Here is a 20770-nt window from a genome sequence, read left to right as displayed (position 1 = left end):
TCAATTGTGTTTTATGAACACAAAATACACAGGTTTACTGAATATGAAAAGGTTGTGTTGATTTAACTCAGTTGTTTAAGTTTCTGCCAAAGCAAAACATTTGTGTGCAACCAGTGTCCACTATTGAATCAAGTAAATCCAACATGTTTTTTTTTCAGTGCAAAAAGGAGTTACAGTACCTGTATTCCTACACAATATTGTCCAGGGAGGGAGAAAAGGTTTCTGGTGACGTTTTGGTTGATTTTTGGGTTTTGCTTAACACTAGGTTTATTTTATTAGTGAGGTTTGGATTGTTTTCTTTCTCTAAGAGAGAGAAAGATGGTTTTATGCTTGGACATGTTTGCAACAGGCCCCGTTTTTTGTTACAGTGCACTGAAATAAGAACATCTGAGAGGTGTGATCCACTGGTGGTGATATTTTGGTATTTTGTGAGTTCCTGATTTAACAAATCAGCTCTTTAATCCAGGCCTGAGAGATTGAACTTAAAAGCGCTATAAAATATTCTTACTGGAAACAGTCGCAAAGTGTTTTTCTCCATGATTATAATGGGCTCTGGAGAAATTCACTTATATGGGACATTGATCACATGAGAAGTCCTGAGCCTAAAAGGATTGCAGCGAGTCAATCCAGTCCAAAAAAACAAGGAACTGTTTTCCTTTAAAATGATGACGTCATCTTGCTGGTGATGGATGCTCCAATAGGTTGCGCGTGAGACTCCATTATCAGCAATATCTGGTATGAATGTGTGTGGATGTATGCATGTGACTGGACTGTGATGGACTGACGACTAAAAGTTTTAACTGACTTGATACTGAGACAAAAACGGTGCCGACTTTAGGATTAGTAAATGTCCACAAACAATTCACCCAGCCTGTAGAAGAAGGGTGGATGTTTTGTCTTGCTTTGTTTTGTTTTTACAGGAACAGAAGGATGACAGAGACTAAAGGGGGAGACTGTAGCTTCACATGAGTGTGAACTGCAGACTTAACCCTTTGGTTGCTAATTTTGAGTTACTGATGTTTGCATTAAGAATTTTTATTATTATTAGCTGTTTTAATTAAGGTATCACATTATATTGTTGGGAATGTTAAATGCTAGAGTGAAGAAAAGCTTTGATTTCACTCATGACTGAACATGTTATTATTAACCATAGCAGGCCACTGTAAAGAGTCAATTAACTTTTATAGAGGAAAAAAGCCAAAAAAACTCTATTAATATCTATGGATAACAGGGAGATGGTAGACTTGTCACATTCAAAATGGAGATATGTAATAATAAACACTGGTCCCCATCATTTAGGTGCTTTCTTGAAATAGTCAGCAATTTAAAAGTAGGATAGAACCGACAGGGGCATGTGCTGAGAGGTGGTGCTGCACAAGAACAAGAACAAAATAAAGAAAAATTATTGTGTTTAGCTTTGATAAATTAAAATTAAAATGTGCCATTACACTCAGAGGATCAATATGAAATTCAATATATGCTAATTTTGTATGAAGTACATGACTGATAGCTGTTCTGTCTTGAGCTTTTGTTTTTACAGCACCCACTTGACCACACCAACAGTTTCTCACCACCAAAAGGGGGTACTTGCAAAGAATAGGGAGGAATATCATCAGAAGTGGGAAAGGTAAGCCCCGATGGGGGTGATAACACCATTAATTTCACGTATGGTCAAATTCTTGAAATTTGACCCCAAACATGAAAAATTCTTCAAACATTTAGAGACAGAGTGGAGTTCTAGATAAACATAATGTAGCAAACCACATAGGGATGGAGCGTTGGAATCAATAAGATGGTGAAATAACACGCAGGAAAAATGTTGATCATGTTGATTATGTTTATTCCAGTGTGCAGAGATTGGCTAATCTGACCAGGAAATGTTATAAAATGGATTGTCGGAACAGTCAGCGTTAAAGTCACCTTTGACAGTCCAGACTAAGATGGCGTTGGACATCTTCAGGGCGGAAAAGGGTTGGTGTGACCAAGGTGTGGTTTGGCTTGTTGTATGTATACAGGGAGTGCAGAATTATTAGGCAAATGAGTATTTTGTCCACATCATCCTCTTCATGCATGTTGTCTTACTCCAAGCTGTATAGGCTCGAAAGCTACCAATTAAGCATATTAGGTGATGTGCATCTCTGTAATGAGAAGGGGTGTGGTCTAATGACATCAACACCCTATATCAGGTGTGCATAATTATTAGGTAACTTCCTTTCCTTTGGCAAAATGAGTCAAAAGAAGGACTTGACAGGCTCAGAAAAGTCAAAAATAGTGAGATATCTTGCAGAGGGATGCAGCAGTCTCAAAATTGCAAAGCTTCTGAAGCGTGATCATCGAACAATCAAGCGTTTCATTCAAAATAGTCAACAGGGTCGCAAGAAGCGTGTGGAAAAACCAAGGCGCAAAATAACTGCCCATGAACTGAGAAAAGTCAAGCGTGCAGCTGCCAAGATAACACTTGCCACCAGTTTGGCCATATTTCAGAGCTGCAACATCACTGGAGTGCCCAAAAGCACAAGGTGTGCAATACTCAGAGACATGGCCAAGGTAAGAAAGGCTGAAAGACGACCACCACTGAACAAGACACACAAGCTGAAACGTCAAAACTGGGCCAAGAAATATCTCAAGACTGATTTTTCTAAGGTTTTATGGACTGATGAAATGAGAGTGAGTCTTGATGGGCCAGATGGATGGGCCCGTGGCTGGATTGGTAAAGGGCAGAGAGCTCCAGTCCGACTCAGACGCCAGTAAGGTGGAGGTGGAGTACTGGTTTGGGCTGGTATCATCAAAGATGAGCTTGTGGGGCCTTTTCTGGTTGAGGATGGAGTCAAGCTCAACTCCCAGTCCTACTGCCAGTTTCTGGAAGACACCTTCTTCAAGCAGTGGTACAGGAAGAAGTCTGCATCCTTCAAGAAAAACATGATTTTCATGCAGGACAATGCTCCATCACACGCGTCCAAGTACTCCACAGCGTGGCTGGCAAGAAAGGGTATAAAAGAAGAAAAACTAATGACATGGCCTCCTTGTTCACCTGATCTGAACCCCATTGAGAACCTGTGGTCATTCATCAAATGTGAGATTTAAAAGGAGGGAAAACAGTACACCTCTCTGAACAGTGTCTGGGAGGCTGTGGTTGCTGCTGCACGCAATGTTGATGGTGAGCAGATCAAAACACTGACAGAATCCTTGGATGGCAGGCTTTTGAGTGTCCTTGCAAAGAAAGGTGGCTATATTGGTCGCTGATTTGTTTTTGTTTTGTTTTTGAATGTCAGAAATGTACATTTGTGAATGTGGAGATGTTGGTTTCACTGGTAAAAATAAATAATTGAAATGGGTATATATTTGTTTTTTGTTAAGTTGCCTAATAATTATGCACAGTAATAGTCACCTGCACACACAGATATCCCCCTAAAATAGCCAAAACTAAAAACAAACTAAAAACTACTTCCAAAAACATTCAGCTTTGATATTAATGAGTTTTTTGGGTTCATTGAGAACATGGTTGTTGTTCAATAATAAAATTATTCCTCAAAAATACAACTTGCCTAATAATTCTGCACTCCCTGTATTTCAAGATGATATGGCTCTGGATGGACCAGTTAGAATTAGAATTAGAATTCAACTTTATTGTCATTGCACATGCACAGGTACAGGGCAACGAAATGCAGTTTGCATCCACCCAGAAGTGCTTTAGTGATATAGATATATTACAATATATATTAGCAATAATATAGATATGTGAGTATATTACCAGTGCATGGAAGGAGGACAGACTCATTAAATGAGGAGAAGGAATTTTCTGGGATTGAAGATCCTCTGGGTGAGTGGTTGACTAAAAGCATGCATAAAATAAAAGCTATTTTTTGTTATTGATTGGTAATAGATTTATAATTGGCCACATTTACAGCTGTATTGACTTGTTGTGGACGCAGTCTACTTCATGTTCAAGCACTCTAATTAACTGATTGAACATAGAGACATTAAAGGAAGAATATGCAGCGCCACCCTGTCAGATGCCAGTGACGGTGGGGCTCAGTGATGAATCGGGTGAGCTGCATTCATGGATGAATCAAAACATAGATTCCCCTGCTGTGGTCAGTGAGGGCAAAACAGGGGGAAATAAAATTTAAAAGAGGCATTTATAAACGTTTATGTGTGAAGTTTATAAACGGGATAAGAAGGGGGTGTTTTACTGTTATTTTAGCATCAGCATTATTGTTACATCAGAATCATATAACAAGCATTGCATTAAACATTTATTGAAGCTATTGACATTACATTAACATTTGTATTACAGTAATTGTTATAACCTCAGGTTAATCTTCTATTTACAAGTGTCAGAATAGTCATATGATCTTTCATTGCAGGTGTAACCATGATCATCTTTATACATATTGCAGTTTGTTGCTCATTATAGAGTTGTGCTCAAGTTAATAAGGGTTAAAAGCTACAGTCAGCGCGATGTCTGGCTGATCTATGGAGTGGAGTGACTTCGAGCATAGAAGGCCGGACGCGCTTACATAACACTGATATCATGTTATTCTTTGTGATCTTTTATTCAGTTATATCGTTTGTTAAGTTTTAATTAGTGGCAGTTAATTAAACAACATTCATTTTATATTACATACCTGATTCAGAGCATTACACACAGATCAACTTAACAATCTGCAAAACCTTGTAGCTGCAATGTTGTGTCTCCATAAGGGACAGTTGGCTCCAGGAGATAGGTGGGAGTCAGTGCCTGTCCTCGAGAAGGAGAGAATGTTCCTTTGCTGTGTCAAAAGTAGTCAACAAGTTCATATTGAAGTGAAGTTCATATTAATACAGGTTTTGTTTCTTGGCAATTCTGCGGACGTAGGCTCTGGGCGGAGCCAGGAGTTGAACAGATCTAACATGACAATTAAATTGATTTCATTCCCTGGCACAGGATGACAGGACTGGAGCAATGACACTGGATGGGAGAAGGACTCATACTTTCTGAGATACGAGGTCACTAACCTTTTCTTTTAATTTTCTAGCTCCGTTGAATTGACACATGGGAATGTATCAAAAAGGGGGGAAGTTGAGTTTTAACATCAAACAAGGGTTATATGAACATTTTTATGACTTCATTTGTGTTTTTGATAACTTAGGTATGGTAAAGCTTAAGCTAATAATGACCCAAAAGGTTTCCAGGCTTTTTTAGAGAACCAGTGAGAAGCATAAATCATTATTTCCATGTTTAAGCGTTAATCATTGAAATGAACTGAATAGCGTTTAGAAGATGAAATGCCTGTGTTCATGAGAAGCTGAGTACCACACTGGAGAGGAAACCGTGGGACGGTAGGCGGAAGGAAACACATGATTTTTGTGAAAAGGGGGAGGCACATGTTAGAATTAAAAATGGCTAATTTGTTTTTGATGTCTTTTGTTAAAAGCTCCTCGGACAGAGGTTCTAGTCTGAGTACGTCTGAAGGGTATAAGGTAGCACCAAAATAAAGCTGTGGGAGAACTGGGGAGTGATGAGAGTGTCATCTGTACCTACTATTGTTGTTGTAATAATAGTTACACCAAAATAAAGCTGTGGGAGAACTGGGGAGTGATGAGAGTGTCATCTGTACCTACTATTGTTGTTGTAATAATAGTTTTTCTTGCATCTGAACTGCGCAAACACAGAGGTCATCTCACATATGGTCCACCGAACAGGGGGACAAAGGGCCTCAGGGGTAAGAAGAAATGAACCCGGCAACACTGGATTGCAGGGTGTAGGTGAGCTCTTTATTCTAAAGAGCTCAACAGGGGGAGTGTGGGATTATAATATTATTTTATGCCATGTTAGACCCCTAATTAAAGATTGTGAATTAGTATGTAGTTTTAGTTTGCATTATTCTCCTGAATTAGAAGAAGGTGATAACTATTACATTTGTTAAACTGTATTACATTAGACTGCTGATTTATTGTGAATGAATGATATTGTTTTATGATGCATTATACTGCTGAGTTATAAGAAATACTGTTCGCAGAAAGTCATCGCCTTATTTGTCTGATTAGAAGAGAACAGAAGATACTGGAGAGGTTTTCTGCCCCATCTCAGCAGGAGCAGATAAACAGGGAGCCAAGGTCGTAGCTTAGGCGCCGTGTGAGAGAAAGAATGTGAATGTTTAGGCTTTTATGACTAGGTGGGGGCCACTAGAGGCTATAAGAGTTTGATCAATGCTCCACCATTTTGAGATCTGATGCTGTCTGCGTACGGTGTCCATCTCCCACGCGTGTGATCATTAAAATCATCGTTTGACTCAACCCGGCCGGACCAGTGTTGTTATTTTGGTTTGCACACTTGAGGTTACTTTGGCACTGTGAACCATGCAATGTAAAGGCAGGCACATCCTTGTGCACACTGGATGTGTTTTTTAAAGTCTTTTAAGTAGGTTTAAGAGTTTGTTGCTATGGAGACTATTACAACATGCTCTTACCTTGGATTGTGTTTATTAGCTCATAATTAATTGGTATTTTTATATATTTTGAGGCATTATTTCACAATGACAGTTTGCAAAAGATGCTGGCCATCCTATCTCTGTGGACTAGAAGATCTTAGTCAGAACTTTTTCCAACTTCAAATTACTGTTATTATTTGTAATTAAAGATATGGTTAGCTCTTGTGCTGAACAAATTATAATATTTGCAGGACTCACCTCCTCCAGGTTGCCTGCTCAGGAGGACGGACAACAAAAGAGGTCAGACCATATTTCTGTTTTCTTTGCAGTAGGAGAAGCTATTTACTTTTTCTTATCTAAATAGATTTTACAATATAGTTGCTTATAGGTTTGGTTGGTTTTGATGTGTGCTGGCATTGATTTCTGTTTCATAAAGCCCTTTCAGAGGTCTACTTGTCACCATGTAAAGCAGGAAACTGCATGGGCTTGAAGGAGGGCCTGATAGCTGGTGTACTTTAAACTAGCTGCAGTGGCAATGAGCAAAGTTTGAGAGAGAGCTGATTTCTGTGATGTGTACTCGGCTTGGAGCTTAGTAAAGCTAGCAGGCTGAAAGAATGCAGAAGGTGCAATACTGACACTTGCTGGAAAATAAATATATGCATGGAATATGCTAACAGGTCAGCAGCATAAGGTAAAAATAGTTTGGTGATGTGTGCCCTCTGGTGGACGTTGAGTTATTTAGAGCTGCTGCTTTATGTGAACTGCATTATATTCAGTCCTCAGCAGTGTTGGTCAAGTTACTTGAAAAAAGTAATCAGTAACTAATTACTGATTACTTCCCCCAAACGCAATTTCATTGTTCTTTGACAATGACAATAAATAAATACTTGACTTGACTTAAAGTAACCCTGTTACTTTACTGATTACTTATTTTCAAAAGTAATTAATTACTTAGTTACTTTTTAAAAACACGATTTACAACCTGAATAGGTAATAAAGCGATAGATCTTTCAGCCCAATTCTACTTTTTCTGCATAATCCATCATACAAAATGTAATCAAATGGAAAAGTCTCTTTTTAAAACTTGTTTTGTTAGTTTTAATCTTTTAACTTTATGCATGAAGCAAAAAGTTAATAACATGCACCATTCTCTGACTGGAAGAAATTTGTTTAACATTTAAACCTATTTTCTGCACATTGCAGCACATAAAATATTTTTTTGTGTTTATATTCACTCTTTCAAATAGAAAGCAGGAGTGGGGTAGGCGGAGGTTTACCCTGGTGCAGGTGTGCCGCAGCGGTCAGTGGAAGAATCTGCGAGTTTCTCTGTGAATTTCCCATTAAGTCGTAGCGCACTCCCGGTGCTTGCTTGGAAATTTAGGGTTTTTTTTCGCTGTAAAAAGAAGTTTTCTTTCCACGCACAACGGACGCTAATGTTTTTGTCCCTTTTTATGGTATCAAACTCAAAGTAAGCTCAGTACTTCCACGCTTTAAATGCTGCATGCTCATACTCTCCCGCACTCGATATATTATCCATTGTTGATCTGCACACAGCTGGTGTCGCGATTGTCGCACTCGCTTACGTCACTGTCATGAGACATTCTCGCAAAAACATCACGGTTTTAGTAACGCAGTAACGCAGCGTTCCTACGGGAAAGTAACGGTAATCGAATTACCGTTTTTGCAATAATAATACCTTACTTTACTCGTTACTTGAAAAAAAGTAATCGGATAACGCGTTACTGCCCATCTCTGGTCCTCAGTTAAACAATTCACTGATAAACTGTCATAAAACAGTGAAAGAAAAATGAACAGATGGATAGGAGAAGCGTTATTAACTGAAACACTAATTTTCAAGTTTAAGCCTCAAACAACCAGGCTATTCTTTAGAAAGAAAAATGGTATAATTATGCATAAAATATGAAGTACATTCCTCAATATTCGGATGTAATTAATTGTATTTCTTAATAATTGGCATGCAAAAAAGCATGAACTGTTTTTATCAGCCTTTGGGCTTTCTTTATCTGCCTTGAGGCTTCTGCAGCAGCCATGGTTGACTTCTAAACATAACAATGTAATGTTTGTAACATGTCTATATGCACAACATGTAAAACCTTGAAGGAGATGGGCCACAGAAGCACAAGGCCACATTTGTAAGTTAAGAACAGAAAACTGAGGCACAGGCTCACTAGACTTGGACAACATATATTTGGCAAAAATGTTGCATTCTCTGAAGAGTCTCAATATGTGCTGAAACATTTGGATTATAGTGTCAGAGTTTGGCATAAGTAACATGAAAACATGAATTCCTCCAGCCTTGTATCAACGGTTTAAACTGTTGGTGGAGGTTTTATGGTGTAGGAGATATTTTTGGCACTCTTTGGGGCCCACAGAGTATTGTTGTGTACTGTACAGTGTACTGCTGATCTGTGGGACCATGTCTTCTCCGGCAGAATGAAACACCATTTCACAAAGCTCAAAACCATCTCAAACTGGTTTCTTGAGTATGACAGTGAGTTCCTTGCACTCAAATGCCCTCCACGGTCACCAGATCTCAATCTAATAGAGCACCTTTGTATTGTGGAACAACTGTGTGATGCTATCCTGGTACTAACAAGTCATCAGCTTTAGACATTTGGGATTTTTTTGACTAAACCTTTTTATAGGCTCGTCTACTTTTACCTTGTTTTTAAAATGTAGACAGATAAGTGCACACAAACTGCACAAACCAATGAATAGCTGGGTTATACATGACTCATTAAAGGTAAAATCAAAGTTTTAGCTTTTTCATTTTATAAATGTTAGGGCTCTGGTAACCTTAGTAAATGAGTAATCACCTTTAATAGGCAGGTTAACACTGCTGAAAAAGTTAATTCTTCATTTGCTTTAGCCTGGTGTTACTTCCAGCAGACAATATGGAGATATAGTTCACATACAGCCTCAACACATCTCAGTTTTCCTTCTCTTCCCTGTCATGCATTCATAGATGTCAAAGTGGCATAACTGGTAATTCAACATCTATCTAGTGCTGTTGTAGAGCAGTGAGCACAAAAGGAGTAACATTTTTCATGTGGCAGGTAATTTTGCTTACTTCTTATGTCCTAATTAATCCAAATGTGCGAAACACCTGTTTACATACTGTTGAATTTAGTTGTCTAAATCCACAAACAGCATGTGCAGAGAAACTTATTTATAAATGAATATTTCCCCTGCTCTGCTGCACCCTATCAACCCAACCAGCCCACCCATGGGCTTCCCTCTCCTGACAGTAGGCAATATTAGAGGGTTATCTTTTGAGCAAACTTGTGTAGCATTTTTTTTTTTTTTTAAAGAACAGAGGGCTACTTTAATCTATAGTGGAAGTGTGACAAAACGCGCTTAGAAAAATAAACCTGAGGGACTTAGACATTAAAGCCTATGGAAGACGAACGCAAAAAGACGAGGGCTCGTCCGGGATTTGAACCCGGGACCTCTCGCACCCTAAGCGAGAATCATACCCCTAGACCAACGAGCCACGTGAGATCAATTCAAAGGGACACCAAATGAAACACTAGGGTTTAACAGCTGGTCAACGTTGCCAGAGTACAGCTGACGTACACTGAATTCTTGCGGATGTGTAAAACAACCGAACAGAAACGCGTCTTTTTTAAAAATAACGCAATCCTGCCTGATACAGAATATATTTCTATGTGAAAAATCAGCCCGTTTCTACGACACTTCCAAGGTTTCGTTCACTGGCGGCTGTTTTCAAAGTTAAATGATTTGTTTTTCTCCTTAAAGACATAAATACGGAGCTATAGGGTGAGATGAACACCAGCTTTCTCTTTAGCCTTATGAATAATTCGTGTTTTAACGTTCAATGACACTTATTCGTCGGATTCGCGTTGGTTTATTGTTTAAGTCAGTTATTTGATCACAAACCGCTCGTTGTAATGTTAGTGAAACACCGCGAGAGGGCGCCAAATGTCGTCAAAAAGAAGAAGGAGCAGAAGAGCCGAACGAGACAAGAGCATTCGCTCCTTTTTATTTCCTTTTTCGCTTAGATCCCGTTGAACAGGTGAGACTTCCTTAACAAGTGAGGGTCTGTCATTGTTTCTCTTTTAAAATAACACATATTTAAATTAACGATTTTTGTGATGATCTTTCATTTTCTTGTTATTAGCCAGGATATGCTCTTAACTTCCTCTAATTATAATTTCATATAATTTTCCCAGATTTCATATCAATTCTGCATCTGCAGCAAGTTTATATATCCTCGTCATGAACATGAATGTCATGGTAATTTTAATGATTTCTTTGAATTGCTCTTTTCTGAGCATGCTGAAAGATTGTGCTGCATACATATTATTTTACTTTTAAAAACAATAATTGGATTTGAATTTATTTTGCATTGTTTCAAATACACACAGCCAAAAGGATACATATAGGCTCAAATGTATATACTTTTCACTTAAATCTTTTGATAAGTGGTGCTCATGGCTCTACAATATCTTTCAACCTGACATGGCCAAGGCCTGAATTCCAACGCGTTGCCGTGACAGGATGTCACCTGTGCAGCGAGCCCAGTCACTAGTTATCAATCTCAACTGGTAGTTTCCCTTTGCCAGCATAAAAACGATTTGTTTGACATGACTCACTGGTTTCATCAATATTCAGAACACTGGGAAAATCTAAGGAACTCAGTGAATTCAATTGTCCGTAAGTGTAAGTTATCTGAATGTGTTAATACATAAAAAGATAACCATCTGGCCACAATAACCTTTTGCTGCCATTGGTAGTGGTACACCTGCACATTGCAAAAATTGGAAGGAATAATAGAGGATAAGGACTTACCAGAAGTTTGACATATGTATGTATCCGTCTGTTTGTATCTACTCAACCCAGCACATACTGCAATGTGATACTACAATAACAGACTTGAAATACATTATGGACTGCAATATTTGTCACCGTTCATTTGTAAATGGCATGTAATATTGTAGGTTTCAACTTTATTTCCACTGAAACATCAGTGCAACCACACAGACATGCAGTAACTGTTAAGGCTGGTCACCGTGATCAAAGCAGCCCATTAAAGTGATCCATTAAACTAATTATTGGAGGTTTTAAAGATCAGTGGATTCAACTAAAAACCTGTCCAGACAACAGAGCAGCTTTAAATGATTAAAAATGGGTGTTTCTCTAATGACTGATGAGAGTGTGTGTGTGACAGCTGTGATGGCTGCAAAACACAGGGGCCGGAGAGCATTTCACGAATCAGGTCGTGCATATTGATGTCTGAAGTGCAGTGATGCATATTCCCTGCTGCTGTTACATAAATTAGCTGCACTACTGGCTAGTCTGTTGGATACATTTTCATCGTGTCATATCAGACACATGGTAGATCCTGGAAAAATCAGTCGCGGGCAACAAACAAAAGCAAACAGATCGTGTATTTGAAGAATTACATTAAAAGGGTGTTACCAGTTTGGTTAAGTGGACGAGTTTAGTTGAAGCCAAATGATTTGTCTAACAAATAAAACATTTTTGAATATGACCCCTTCAGCTCACTCACTTTAGACTTGCTTTCATTAGACTTGCTTAATACCCTTTACTTTTATCCCAGTTCAGTGGCTTTGAAGCATCATTCTTCTTTTGTGTGCATGCAGGTTTGTGTCTGTAAATATATATATTCAGTTAAAAACATTCTTTCATCAATCCAAAGGATTTGATTATTATAAAATTGCCTTAAGGAGTTTTAAAAGTTTAACAGATTTGTGGCCTTAGTAACAAAGGATTGTATCTACCAAAGCATAAAAAATGGTAAATCCGATTTTTGTCACTTTAATCCAAAATCAAGTACTTTGACCACTAAGACCTGCTGGGATTAAGTGAAGTTGTGGTTTGGTGTGTCCGTGGATGCTTGTACATAGAAATGTTTGTCCATTTTGTTTCTGTCTGTCATAACAAAACAAAAAAAAAAGGAAAAAAGAAAGAAATACACTATATTACCAAAAGTTTTTACTCACCCATCCTAAATTATTAAAGTCCCAATCACTTTCATAGCCACAGGTGTATAAAATCAAGAACCTAAGCATGCAGACTGCTTCTATGAACATTTGTGAAAGAATGGGTCACTCTCAGAGCTCCATGAAATCCAACGTGGTACCATGACAGGATGTCACCTTGTGAAATTTCCTTGCTACTAAACATTCCACAGTAAACTGTTAGTGGCATTACAAAAAAATGGAAGCAACTGGGAAAGACCACAACTCAGCCATGACGTAGTATGTGTCATGTAAAATCACAAAGTGGGGTCAGCAGATGGTGAATTGCATAGTGTGTAAAGGCCACAAGCTTTCTGCAGAGTCAATCAATAATGACCTCCAAACTTCACGCAGCCTTTAGATTAGCTCAAGAACGCTACCACTGGACTCTACAACAGTGAAGACTTGTTTTTTAGGAGTAAGGAACTCTACGTAGCATACCAAAGCATACAAAAACATTTCGGACTTTGTAAGACCAATTTGGGGACAGCTCCACTTCTGACATTACTACAAAACAAAACAAAAAAAACACAAACAAGCTCCGTATGGACATGGATGAGCAAGTTAGGTGTGGAAGAACTTGACTGGCCTGTGCAGAGTCCTGTCCTCAACCAGAGAGAACACCTTTGGGATGAATGCCGAGAGAATACTTATACAATATAGTGTACACAGAAGCAAAAGCTTCAATATTGCACTTACCCCTCATATATAATACAATATTTAGCCAACCAAAAATGGACAATGTGACCAAAAGCCCCCCATCAAAAAACAGTATGTCATAATTACATTAACATAAAAATAATTGGTTCTTCTCAACCGGAACAAATCTTGGATGCCTGGAGGTAATTGTTTTTTACTTTTTACATAATCGAAATAACTGTAAAATCTCTTAATAATAAAAAACACAAATTTTAATGTATTCATCCAAATGAACAGTGGGGTAGTGAAATGATAATAATTTGCTGTCAATACTATTTTTAGTTCTTTATCTCGTAATAAAAATATTAAGTTGGTGATCATTCTATATGCATTTCCGAATACTTCTGCCCAATGGGTCAAATATGGAACTATGAGTGTGCAGTCTGTCTTACTCATTTATATTTCTAACCTTTCCAATAATTTGTCAATGGTGTCAAATGCTTAAGTCCAGACATATTAATTTATTTTCATTCTTTGTAAGGTCACTTGGGTTCCTGTCTAGTGTTACAGTGTGAGTGTCTTTGGTGTAACGGAGGCCCTGTGCCATGTGTGGTGCGGAGTTCAGTGCACACTGTCCTGCTGTTACAGTATTATTTTTGTTTTGTCCGTTCCTCTGAAATATAGATTATGGCTCTCTATATCCAGCTAACCTGTTTCTCTTTGATTATTGTTGGGTGTTTTAATTGTCACAGCTAGTTTTGTTCCTAGATTTACAAAGAACTCTTTGATTGCCGTGTTCCAGTATTTGCAATGAAATTAGAATATCAGAATATTTCAAACTCTCCCGGTGTTCTGTATGCCTTACCTGTATTTGTAGTAAACTATTATGTGTTCTTTTGCTTATGATGATCTTAGTATCCATGTTAATTTATTTTTATACTTTTCATATTCATTTTTAGACTCTTTTAATAATAATAATAAAAATAATGGATACTTTATTGATCCCCATGGGGAAATTACTTGTTTTTCTCTGCATTTGACCCATTCACTCAGTGAAGCAGTGGGCAGCCCACTAAGCAGGCGCCCGGGGAGCAGTGTGTAGGGACGGTACCTTGCTCAGGGGTACCTCAGGGTAGCCGTTAAGTGGATTCGAACCGCCGACCTTCCGATCATGGGGCGACCACTTTACCTACTGAGCTATCCCTGCCCTTTTGTTCTAATTTTAAAGAATTCTTTAGACCATTAATTTTTCTTTCTGCAGTTTTTATTGTATGAGTCAGTTATTATTTCCCCCAAGTTTTCTATACCTCATTTGCATCTTCTGAACAAGCTGCTCCAGGCTTGTTTAATCATATCAGCTTTAACTATGTCTAATACATCTTGTTATCCTGCTAGTTCTGACGTCTTTCTCAATGATATTTCTATTTTCTACATCTAAAAAAATGGCAGATGATCATTTATATCATTCATGGTTATACCCCTGAGAATTTTCTCAACTACATCATATGAGAATATATTATCTATGACAGCATCGTTTACTTCTATCCTAGTTGGATGTGAAATTGTAGGAAACAAACTTATGCAAAACATTATGTTATTAAATTCTTCAGCTTGTGTGTGTCCTTAATGATTGAGTAAATCATCATCGAATCGCCAGAGAAAAAGAGCATCTTATTATTGCATATAATGTCACATAAACCTATAACTTTGTCTATAAAAACTTGCACACAAGCTCCAGGGGATCTGTATGTACAGCTTAGCATTGTTTTACTTCTCCAGCTTAAGTTCTGCAGTTACACATTCCACCAGATTTCCATTAAATATCATTTTTATCAACAGTTTTGCTTTGCAATGAATTTATATATAACACAACCCCTCTTCCCCTTACATTAATTAACAGTTAACAGTTCTGAATACTTGAAAACTTCTTGCTGAGACTCCATGACTCCCAGATGTAGAAGAACAATGGATGATGACACCTTAGAGACTCTCAGGGGAGGTGTGTGTCTAGCTGACGGCAGCCTCAATATCCACATCCAGCGCAGGCGGGGTTGGCACATATCTCACACTCATTCATATTTATAACCACTAGACAGTGCAAGAAAAAACATAACAACAACTTCAGCGATTATTTTAATAATCCCAATTAGAAAAAAACATTCCTTATTTTACCCAATGGCCTGCTTTCCATTTTGAAAAATTACTCCTAATAGTGATAATTGGATGTTATTACAGCAACAAGTGTCTTTTCTGATGACTTTTCTGCAAAGCCTGGTGTTATCCTTCCAGGCATTTTGTGGTGCAGCACTTGCTGGATGTGTCTATTACAATGTGAAAACATTGGATTCTATGAATCCATTTGAGCAACTCAACTAAACTTTATGCTTGTTGTCTGTGTCTTTAATCTTGAGTCCTACAGAGTGTTTGTCTGAGTAATAAAACTAAAGATTAGATGGAAGAGCCTGTGCGTAATTGTTTGCTGTTTAAATTTGGCAAAAGGATACTGAGACTGGCTCAGCAACTGGAGTTCAGGTGGTTGAGCAAGTCATTCATATAAAAGGGAAAGGCTAATGTGTGGGAACACATAAAACATCCAGCAAAACCAGCATACAACAAAGCCTAAAAACAGGGGGAAACAACTAACCAACAAACTGTCACGCAACATTTCACATGCAGATTGACATATGAGCTTTAGAGGTGCTCCAAGACATATTTTGATATATTAAATAGTGAATTTGCCACTGCTTCGAGTGTGTGGGAAACTAATTGGCTTCTCTAGTTAAAATGCCAGTGACATTCTCATGTAACAATGCATGCAACAAATACCATCTACCATTCCCACAATAATAGTAGTAAAGGTGTATTAACCCTCTGAGTCTAATAGCAAACAAATGTTACATTTGCAAAAAGGTTTGAAGGAAAGCATCTTGTCTGTTTCAGGAAATTTTGCTTACACATTCTGTAAAATTAATGGCAACATATGGCATCTATGACAACTGGAATTTGTCCATTTTTGGACTGAAACTTATTATGCTTAATTGAGCTTGGGACCAGCTATTATAGATTGAATAGAGAGTTGGTAAACAAACTGATTTACAGACTAAAACACTGTTATTGCTTTTGTCCTTAAAAAATGATTGCAATATATTACACAAGACTGCTGTTGCATAATAACACATAACACACTGTTTGTTTTTGGTTTGGGATCTTGCTTTAAGTCATTAACACTGGTTGCTCAGAGTGTGCCCAATGAGCTACTTGCATAATTTCTTATGCATGCAATACCCTTTGCAGTAAGCTGTGGAGAAATAACGATGTGACAGGAACACACTGTAATACCGTAATGTGTTTGTGACCAAAATAATCTGATCTCCCTTTGGGCTCTCCTTACTTAGACTTGAGAAAACGGCTACGTCTTCATCCTTTTGGCACACTGGTCGAAACACCTGCGGCACAAGAGGGTTGGCACACACAGTCTTGAAAGTGTGTGCGTCAGAGTGAGAACCAAGATTTTCATCTAATTCCATGATTTTCTTGAGCTGCTTCACAGCCTCCAGTGGGAAGCTTTTGTCTCCAACCTGTGGGGAGAGGGACAAGAAGTTTCCATCTGGGCCAGTAAAAGTTTTGTTAATGTCGTGTCAAAAAGCCGAAATTTTCTTTGTATTCGCAGAGATTAATCAGAGGAAAGGACAGGACAGTCATGTCATGTGTACTTTTGAAGGACACACTGAACATAAGTGGGTTGAGTGATTTCCTTGAAGTTAATGTTTTATGTAAGAAGATAGCCTGAATATATCAACCATAAGCTACTGTGCCAGAAATGCATCGAAATATACAAAAAACACCAAAGAGACTTTAAAAATGAGCCTTGGATCTATAATACTTCCAAAAACAAATGATACTTACTCTGACCCATAGTCCTTGAGGTACACCGCACACACATCCCACCAAAAAAAGAGCAAAGAGGACTCTCATTTTTCAAGATGATGTGAAGATGCCTTTCGATTTATGATTTTCTTCTGTGGTTGATGATGTTGAGACACTAGAGCTGGAAAAGGTGAACCGACCAAGAAACAGTGAAATGGAAAGACTTTTATAGATATTTTCAAAAATTAGGGAGGAGACTTGTAAACACAATACAAACAATGGGTGGGGGACAGTAGCAGGTGGGAGAGTCTGAACTACACTTTTTTGCCATTATAAAGTGATAAAATGAAGGCATTCGACAACCAGTTGTGAGTTCAAGCATGTTGGATCTGCTTTTTCCTTTATAAACACCGTCATGTAATCTGTTTATAACAACTACCTGTGTTATTACCTCCGTCGGCACAATATTTTATGTTTTGTGACTTTTCACACCACGCATCTGATATCTCAGTACCAGCTAATAAATCTCATCCCTCGTCAGTGCTGTCTGATAAAGAAGCAGCTATGTATGTACACATGTGTAAATTACGACATTTTACAAACTGGCAACAGATGGGAATCACTGGAAAACAGATAAGCATATTTGATCTGAAACGGCACTGTTTTGAAGTCTGGCAGTCAAATCTGTGAGAGTCTGAGAGACAATTCTGAGAGCTGCCATCAACAATGAATTATAACTGTCTTTGTAAACTTTATTTCATAAAATCAAACCTATATCTAGTTTTATATGTTTTACTTTTGCTGAATTAAAAGCTTAAACCTTTTCTACTTTTTATTACCTTGAGAAAGATCACAGTTTGAAGGCTTAAGATTGAACTGTATGTGATTGGGGACGACCCATGAGTGAGAACCCAAAAAGTCGAATGTTATTCATGTTCATTGATCAATGCTCATGGCAATTTACATATTAATGATTGAGAAAATGACCTCACAGCCCACTGTTGGCCAGTGGTGCTAGTTTGTAGTCATTGTGCAAATGTACTGTTTAAAAGGTTGGGGGAGCCTGCAGTCAGCTGAGATTGAAGAAGTCACTTGGATGAGTGAAGAAATGTTTCCCCCAGTGAAAATGCTACCTCCAGATGAACAGAATCAGCTTTTTGGGATTTCCTTACCTGGACGATTGAGCATGCATTGAGAGACTAAATGAATAAAAGCAGTGCATCAAAGTTAAAGTCCTTGAAACAGCTTATTAAAAGAAGCTGAAATTCTCTATTCAGCAAAATCTGTCTTGGTTTGACTTTGATACTCTAGAAGCCAATTAAAACTCCTAATGAGCAAATATGCTTCTAAGTATAAGGGGAAAAAAATACAAAGTTCACAAAATAAATTAAATACAATTTTTTAGCATTACAAAAAAATACATTAAAAATAAAATATAAATCAAGGAAAATCAAAAGAAGTCAATGCACATTTGATTCAGTGTTAATATTTGTTAGATAATTTGATATTTAGCAGCAAAAAAGAAAATCCAGGATGGCTCAAAACGTGCAGAAAAGCAGATGTTTTCATTTAAGTTTTATTTAATGTATGATTAGGGATTAAAAGAGAAGCCATCAATAAATTTGTTGTAAAGGGGCTTTTAGGGCAATATTTAAATTACAGCTAAATTAATGTAAAATTAGGATTTGAAGACAAAACAGGCTTTACAGTTCTGACAAAGCATCTTGGATGAGAAAAGTCTTCATGAAGTTTACAGAACTATAGGTGGTTTTTTCTCTTTAAGAATTACCTGATCAGTCGAATGTTGCCCTTTTTAATGTTTTTGAGGAAAAAAAATAAAACAACAAACAAAAGGGAACAAAAGGATGCCACATCAAGCTACATAAGGATGAATTCAAAGACACTGAAAATCAAAGTGAGAAATTGATGCGGCAGGCTCATCCATTTTACTAAAATTTCTTTGTATGAACTCAAAAATTGTAATTAGTTTTTAAGAGCCAGGGGGCCTGTCAGCGGTATCAGTTTCTTGATCCTCCAAGAACTGTCCGGGACGAGACAACAGACACCCAGCATTGCAGCAGAAACCTGAGAAAGAAGAGGCACAAGAGGAGGAATCATCATGGAATGACAGTCACGCTATGTAGCACCAGCAGATAGAGGAATGGCTGACATCCAGAAATCCTACCAGTGGCTGGACAAAGCTGGACTGAAAGACAGCACAGAGGCACTAATCATGGCAGCACAAGAACAAGCTCTGAGCACAAGATCCATAGAGGCTGGGGTCTATCACACCAAGCAAGACCCCAGGTGAAGGCTGTGTAAAGATGCCCCTGAGACAATCCAGCACATAACAGCAGGGTGCAAGATGCTAACAGGCAGGGCATACATGGAACGCCATAACCAAGTGGCCAGCGTAGTACATAGAGACATCTGTGCCAAGTATGTCCTGAAAGTTCAGAGATCAAAATGGGACATGCCACCTAAGGTGGTCAAGAATGCTGAGCTAAGATCCTGTGAGACTTCCAAATACAGATAGACAAACTGGTGATGGCTAACCAACTAGAAACGCAGAGGAAGATGTCTGTAGTGATACTGAGCGATAGGAACTCAAGAAGCTGCAGGAATACCAAGGGCTGAAGAAGTCGAGAAGATTTGGAGGGTGAAGGCAACAGTGGTCCCAGTGGTAATCGGAGCAGTCGGTGCAGTGACCCCCAAGCTAGGCAAGTGGCTCTCGCAGTTGCTAGGACCAACATTCGAGATTTCTGTCCAGAAGAGCGCAGTCCTAGGAACAGCAGTTTTTAATGCAACAAGCTGCAACAAACATTGTTAAAATATATATGAAAGCACATCTTGTAACCATGGCCCGTCTGCAACTGCATACACTTCAGGAATTCTCTGAATCCTGTTCTATAATCCATGTTTCATTGCAAAACTGTGCAGCATTTTAAAATAATGTCAAAACAAATAAAAATACATTTCTGGGGTCATAAGAAAACTGTGCATTTTAATTCCATGGTTCATGAATTGTCCGGGGCAGACCCAGGACACGCTGGAGAGATTATATCTCTCGGCTGGCCTGGGAACGCCTTGGTGTTCCCCCGGATAAGCTGGAGGAGGTGGCTGGGGAGAGGGAGGTCTGGGCCTCTTTGCTTAGGCTGCTGCCCCCGCGACCCGGCCTCGGATAAAGCGGATGAGGATGGATGGATGGATGGTTCATGAAGTATGAAACTTTGCATTCTCCAAATTCATAGTAGGAAACTTAAAAATGTCACAAAAGCAATCGGACACTTGAAGGTTAAACTACACCCACATGCACAGACTTGGCTAGAACCATTAAGTAACCAGCCAAGCATTGTTGGGAAAATCAATAAAGAATGTGGTAACTTTTCATTGATTTTTCACACTCAATAAGTATTATATAACTGCTTTCTGGCTGGAGCACATACAGCAATAGGTAAAAACGGTCAAATATCAAAGCAAAAATGCTTTTGATGATAAATCCCATGACTAGTTTTAGCTTATTATTGAACTCTTTCCCTGTCTTTTAATCGGCAGCTGTTTGACTTGCTAACAGTTTTTCAGGATTGTTAGCAAGTAGGCTGATTTCATTTTATGTGCATTTCCTACCAACTAACCACAGATTGACTCCTTTATTTTAAGATGATTATTAGATTTTAGCTTGGTTTTACACAGTTCCCAGTTTTCTTTATGGAAGTCAAAAAGAAAACAAACACTGAACCTAGTTATATGTATCCACAATTTTTAAACATCAAGTCCTCATGCTCTGAAGCTGCTCTCACCCCTGCAAACAGGCTCAGTGAGAGG

The 20770-nt window shown here is 38.3% G+C and overlaps 1 protein-coding gene and 1 non-coding gene across 2 annotated transcripts; both read right to left on the bottom strand.

Moving 5' to 3' along the window:
* Positions 1-9855: 9855 nt before the first annotated feature.
* Positions 9856-9927, bottom strand: trnap-agg (transfer RNA proline (anticodon AGG)). Its single transcript has one exon. It is a non-coding gene; the product is annotated as a tRNA-Pro (tRNA).
* Positions 9928-13003: 3076 nt separating this feature from the next.
* On the bottom strand, positions 13004-17053 carry LOC146632650 (guanylin-like). The gene is made up of 3 exons (XM_085353535.1): positions 16985-17053; positions 16492-16656; positions 13004-13063 (listed from the first exon to the last, which is right to left on the bottom strand). The coding sequence occupies exons 1-3, from the start codon at positions 17051-17053 to the stop codon at positions 13004-13006; spliced, it is 294 nt and encodes a 97-aa protein (XP_085209661.1).
* Between the last annotated feature and the right edge of the window lie 3717 nt (positions 17054-20770).

This window comes from Diplotaxodon limnothrissa, linkage group LG5 (genome assembly GCF_057381915.1).
Source record: "Diplotaxodon limnothrissa isolate DT_005_m linkage group LG5, D_limnothrissa_male_GT1.1, whole genome shotgun sequence".
Lineage (NCBI taxonomy): Eukaryota > Metazoa > Chordata > Actinopteri > Cichliformes > Cichlidae > Diplotaxodon > Diplotaxodon limnothrissa.
This window is presented reverse-complemented; position numbering and strand designations above follow the sequence as displayed.

Excerpts from the sequence above, each read along its gene's own strand:
- LOC146632650 (XM_085353535.1), bottom strand. The coding sequence starts at position 17,053 with ATGAGAGTCCTCTTTGCTCTTTTTTTGGTGGGATGTGTGTGCGGTGTA. Across the intron at positions 16,657-16,984 it reads CTCAAGGACTATGGGTCAGA|GTTGGAGACAAAAGCTTCCC; the intron begins GTAAGTATCATT and ends CTCTCCCCACAG. Across the intron at positions 13,064-16,491 it reads TGTGCCAAAAGGATGAAGAC|GTGTTCTCTCTGGTTGAGGA; the intron begins GTAGCCGTTTTC and ends TTCATCCCAAAG.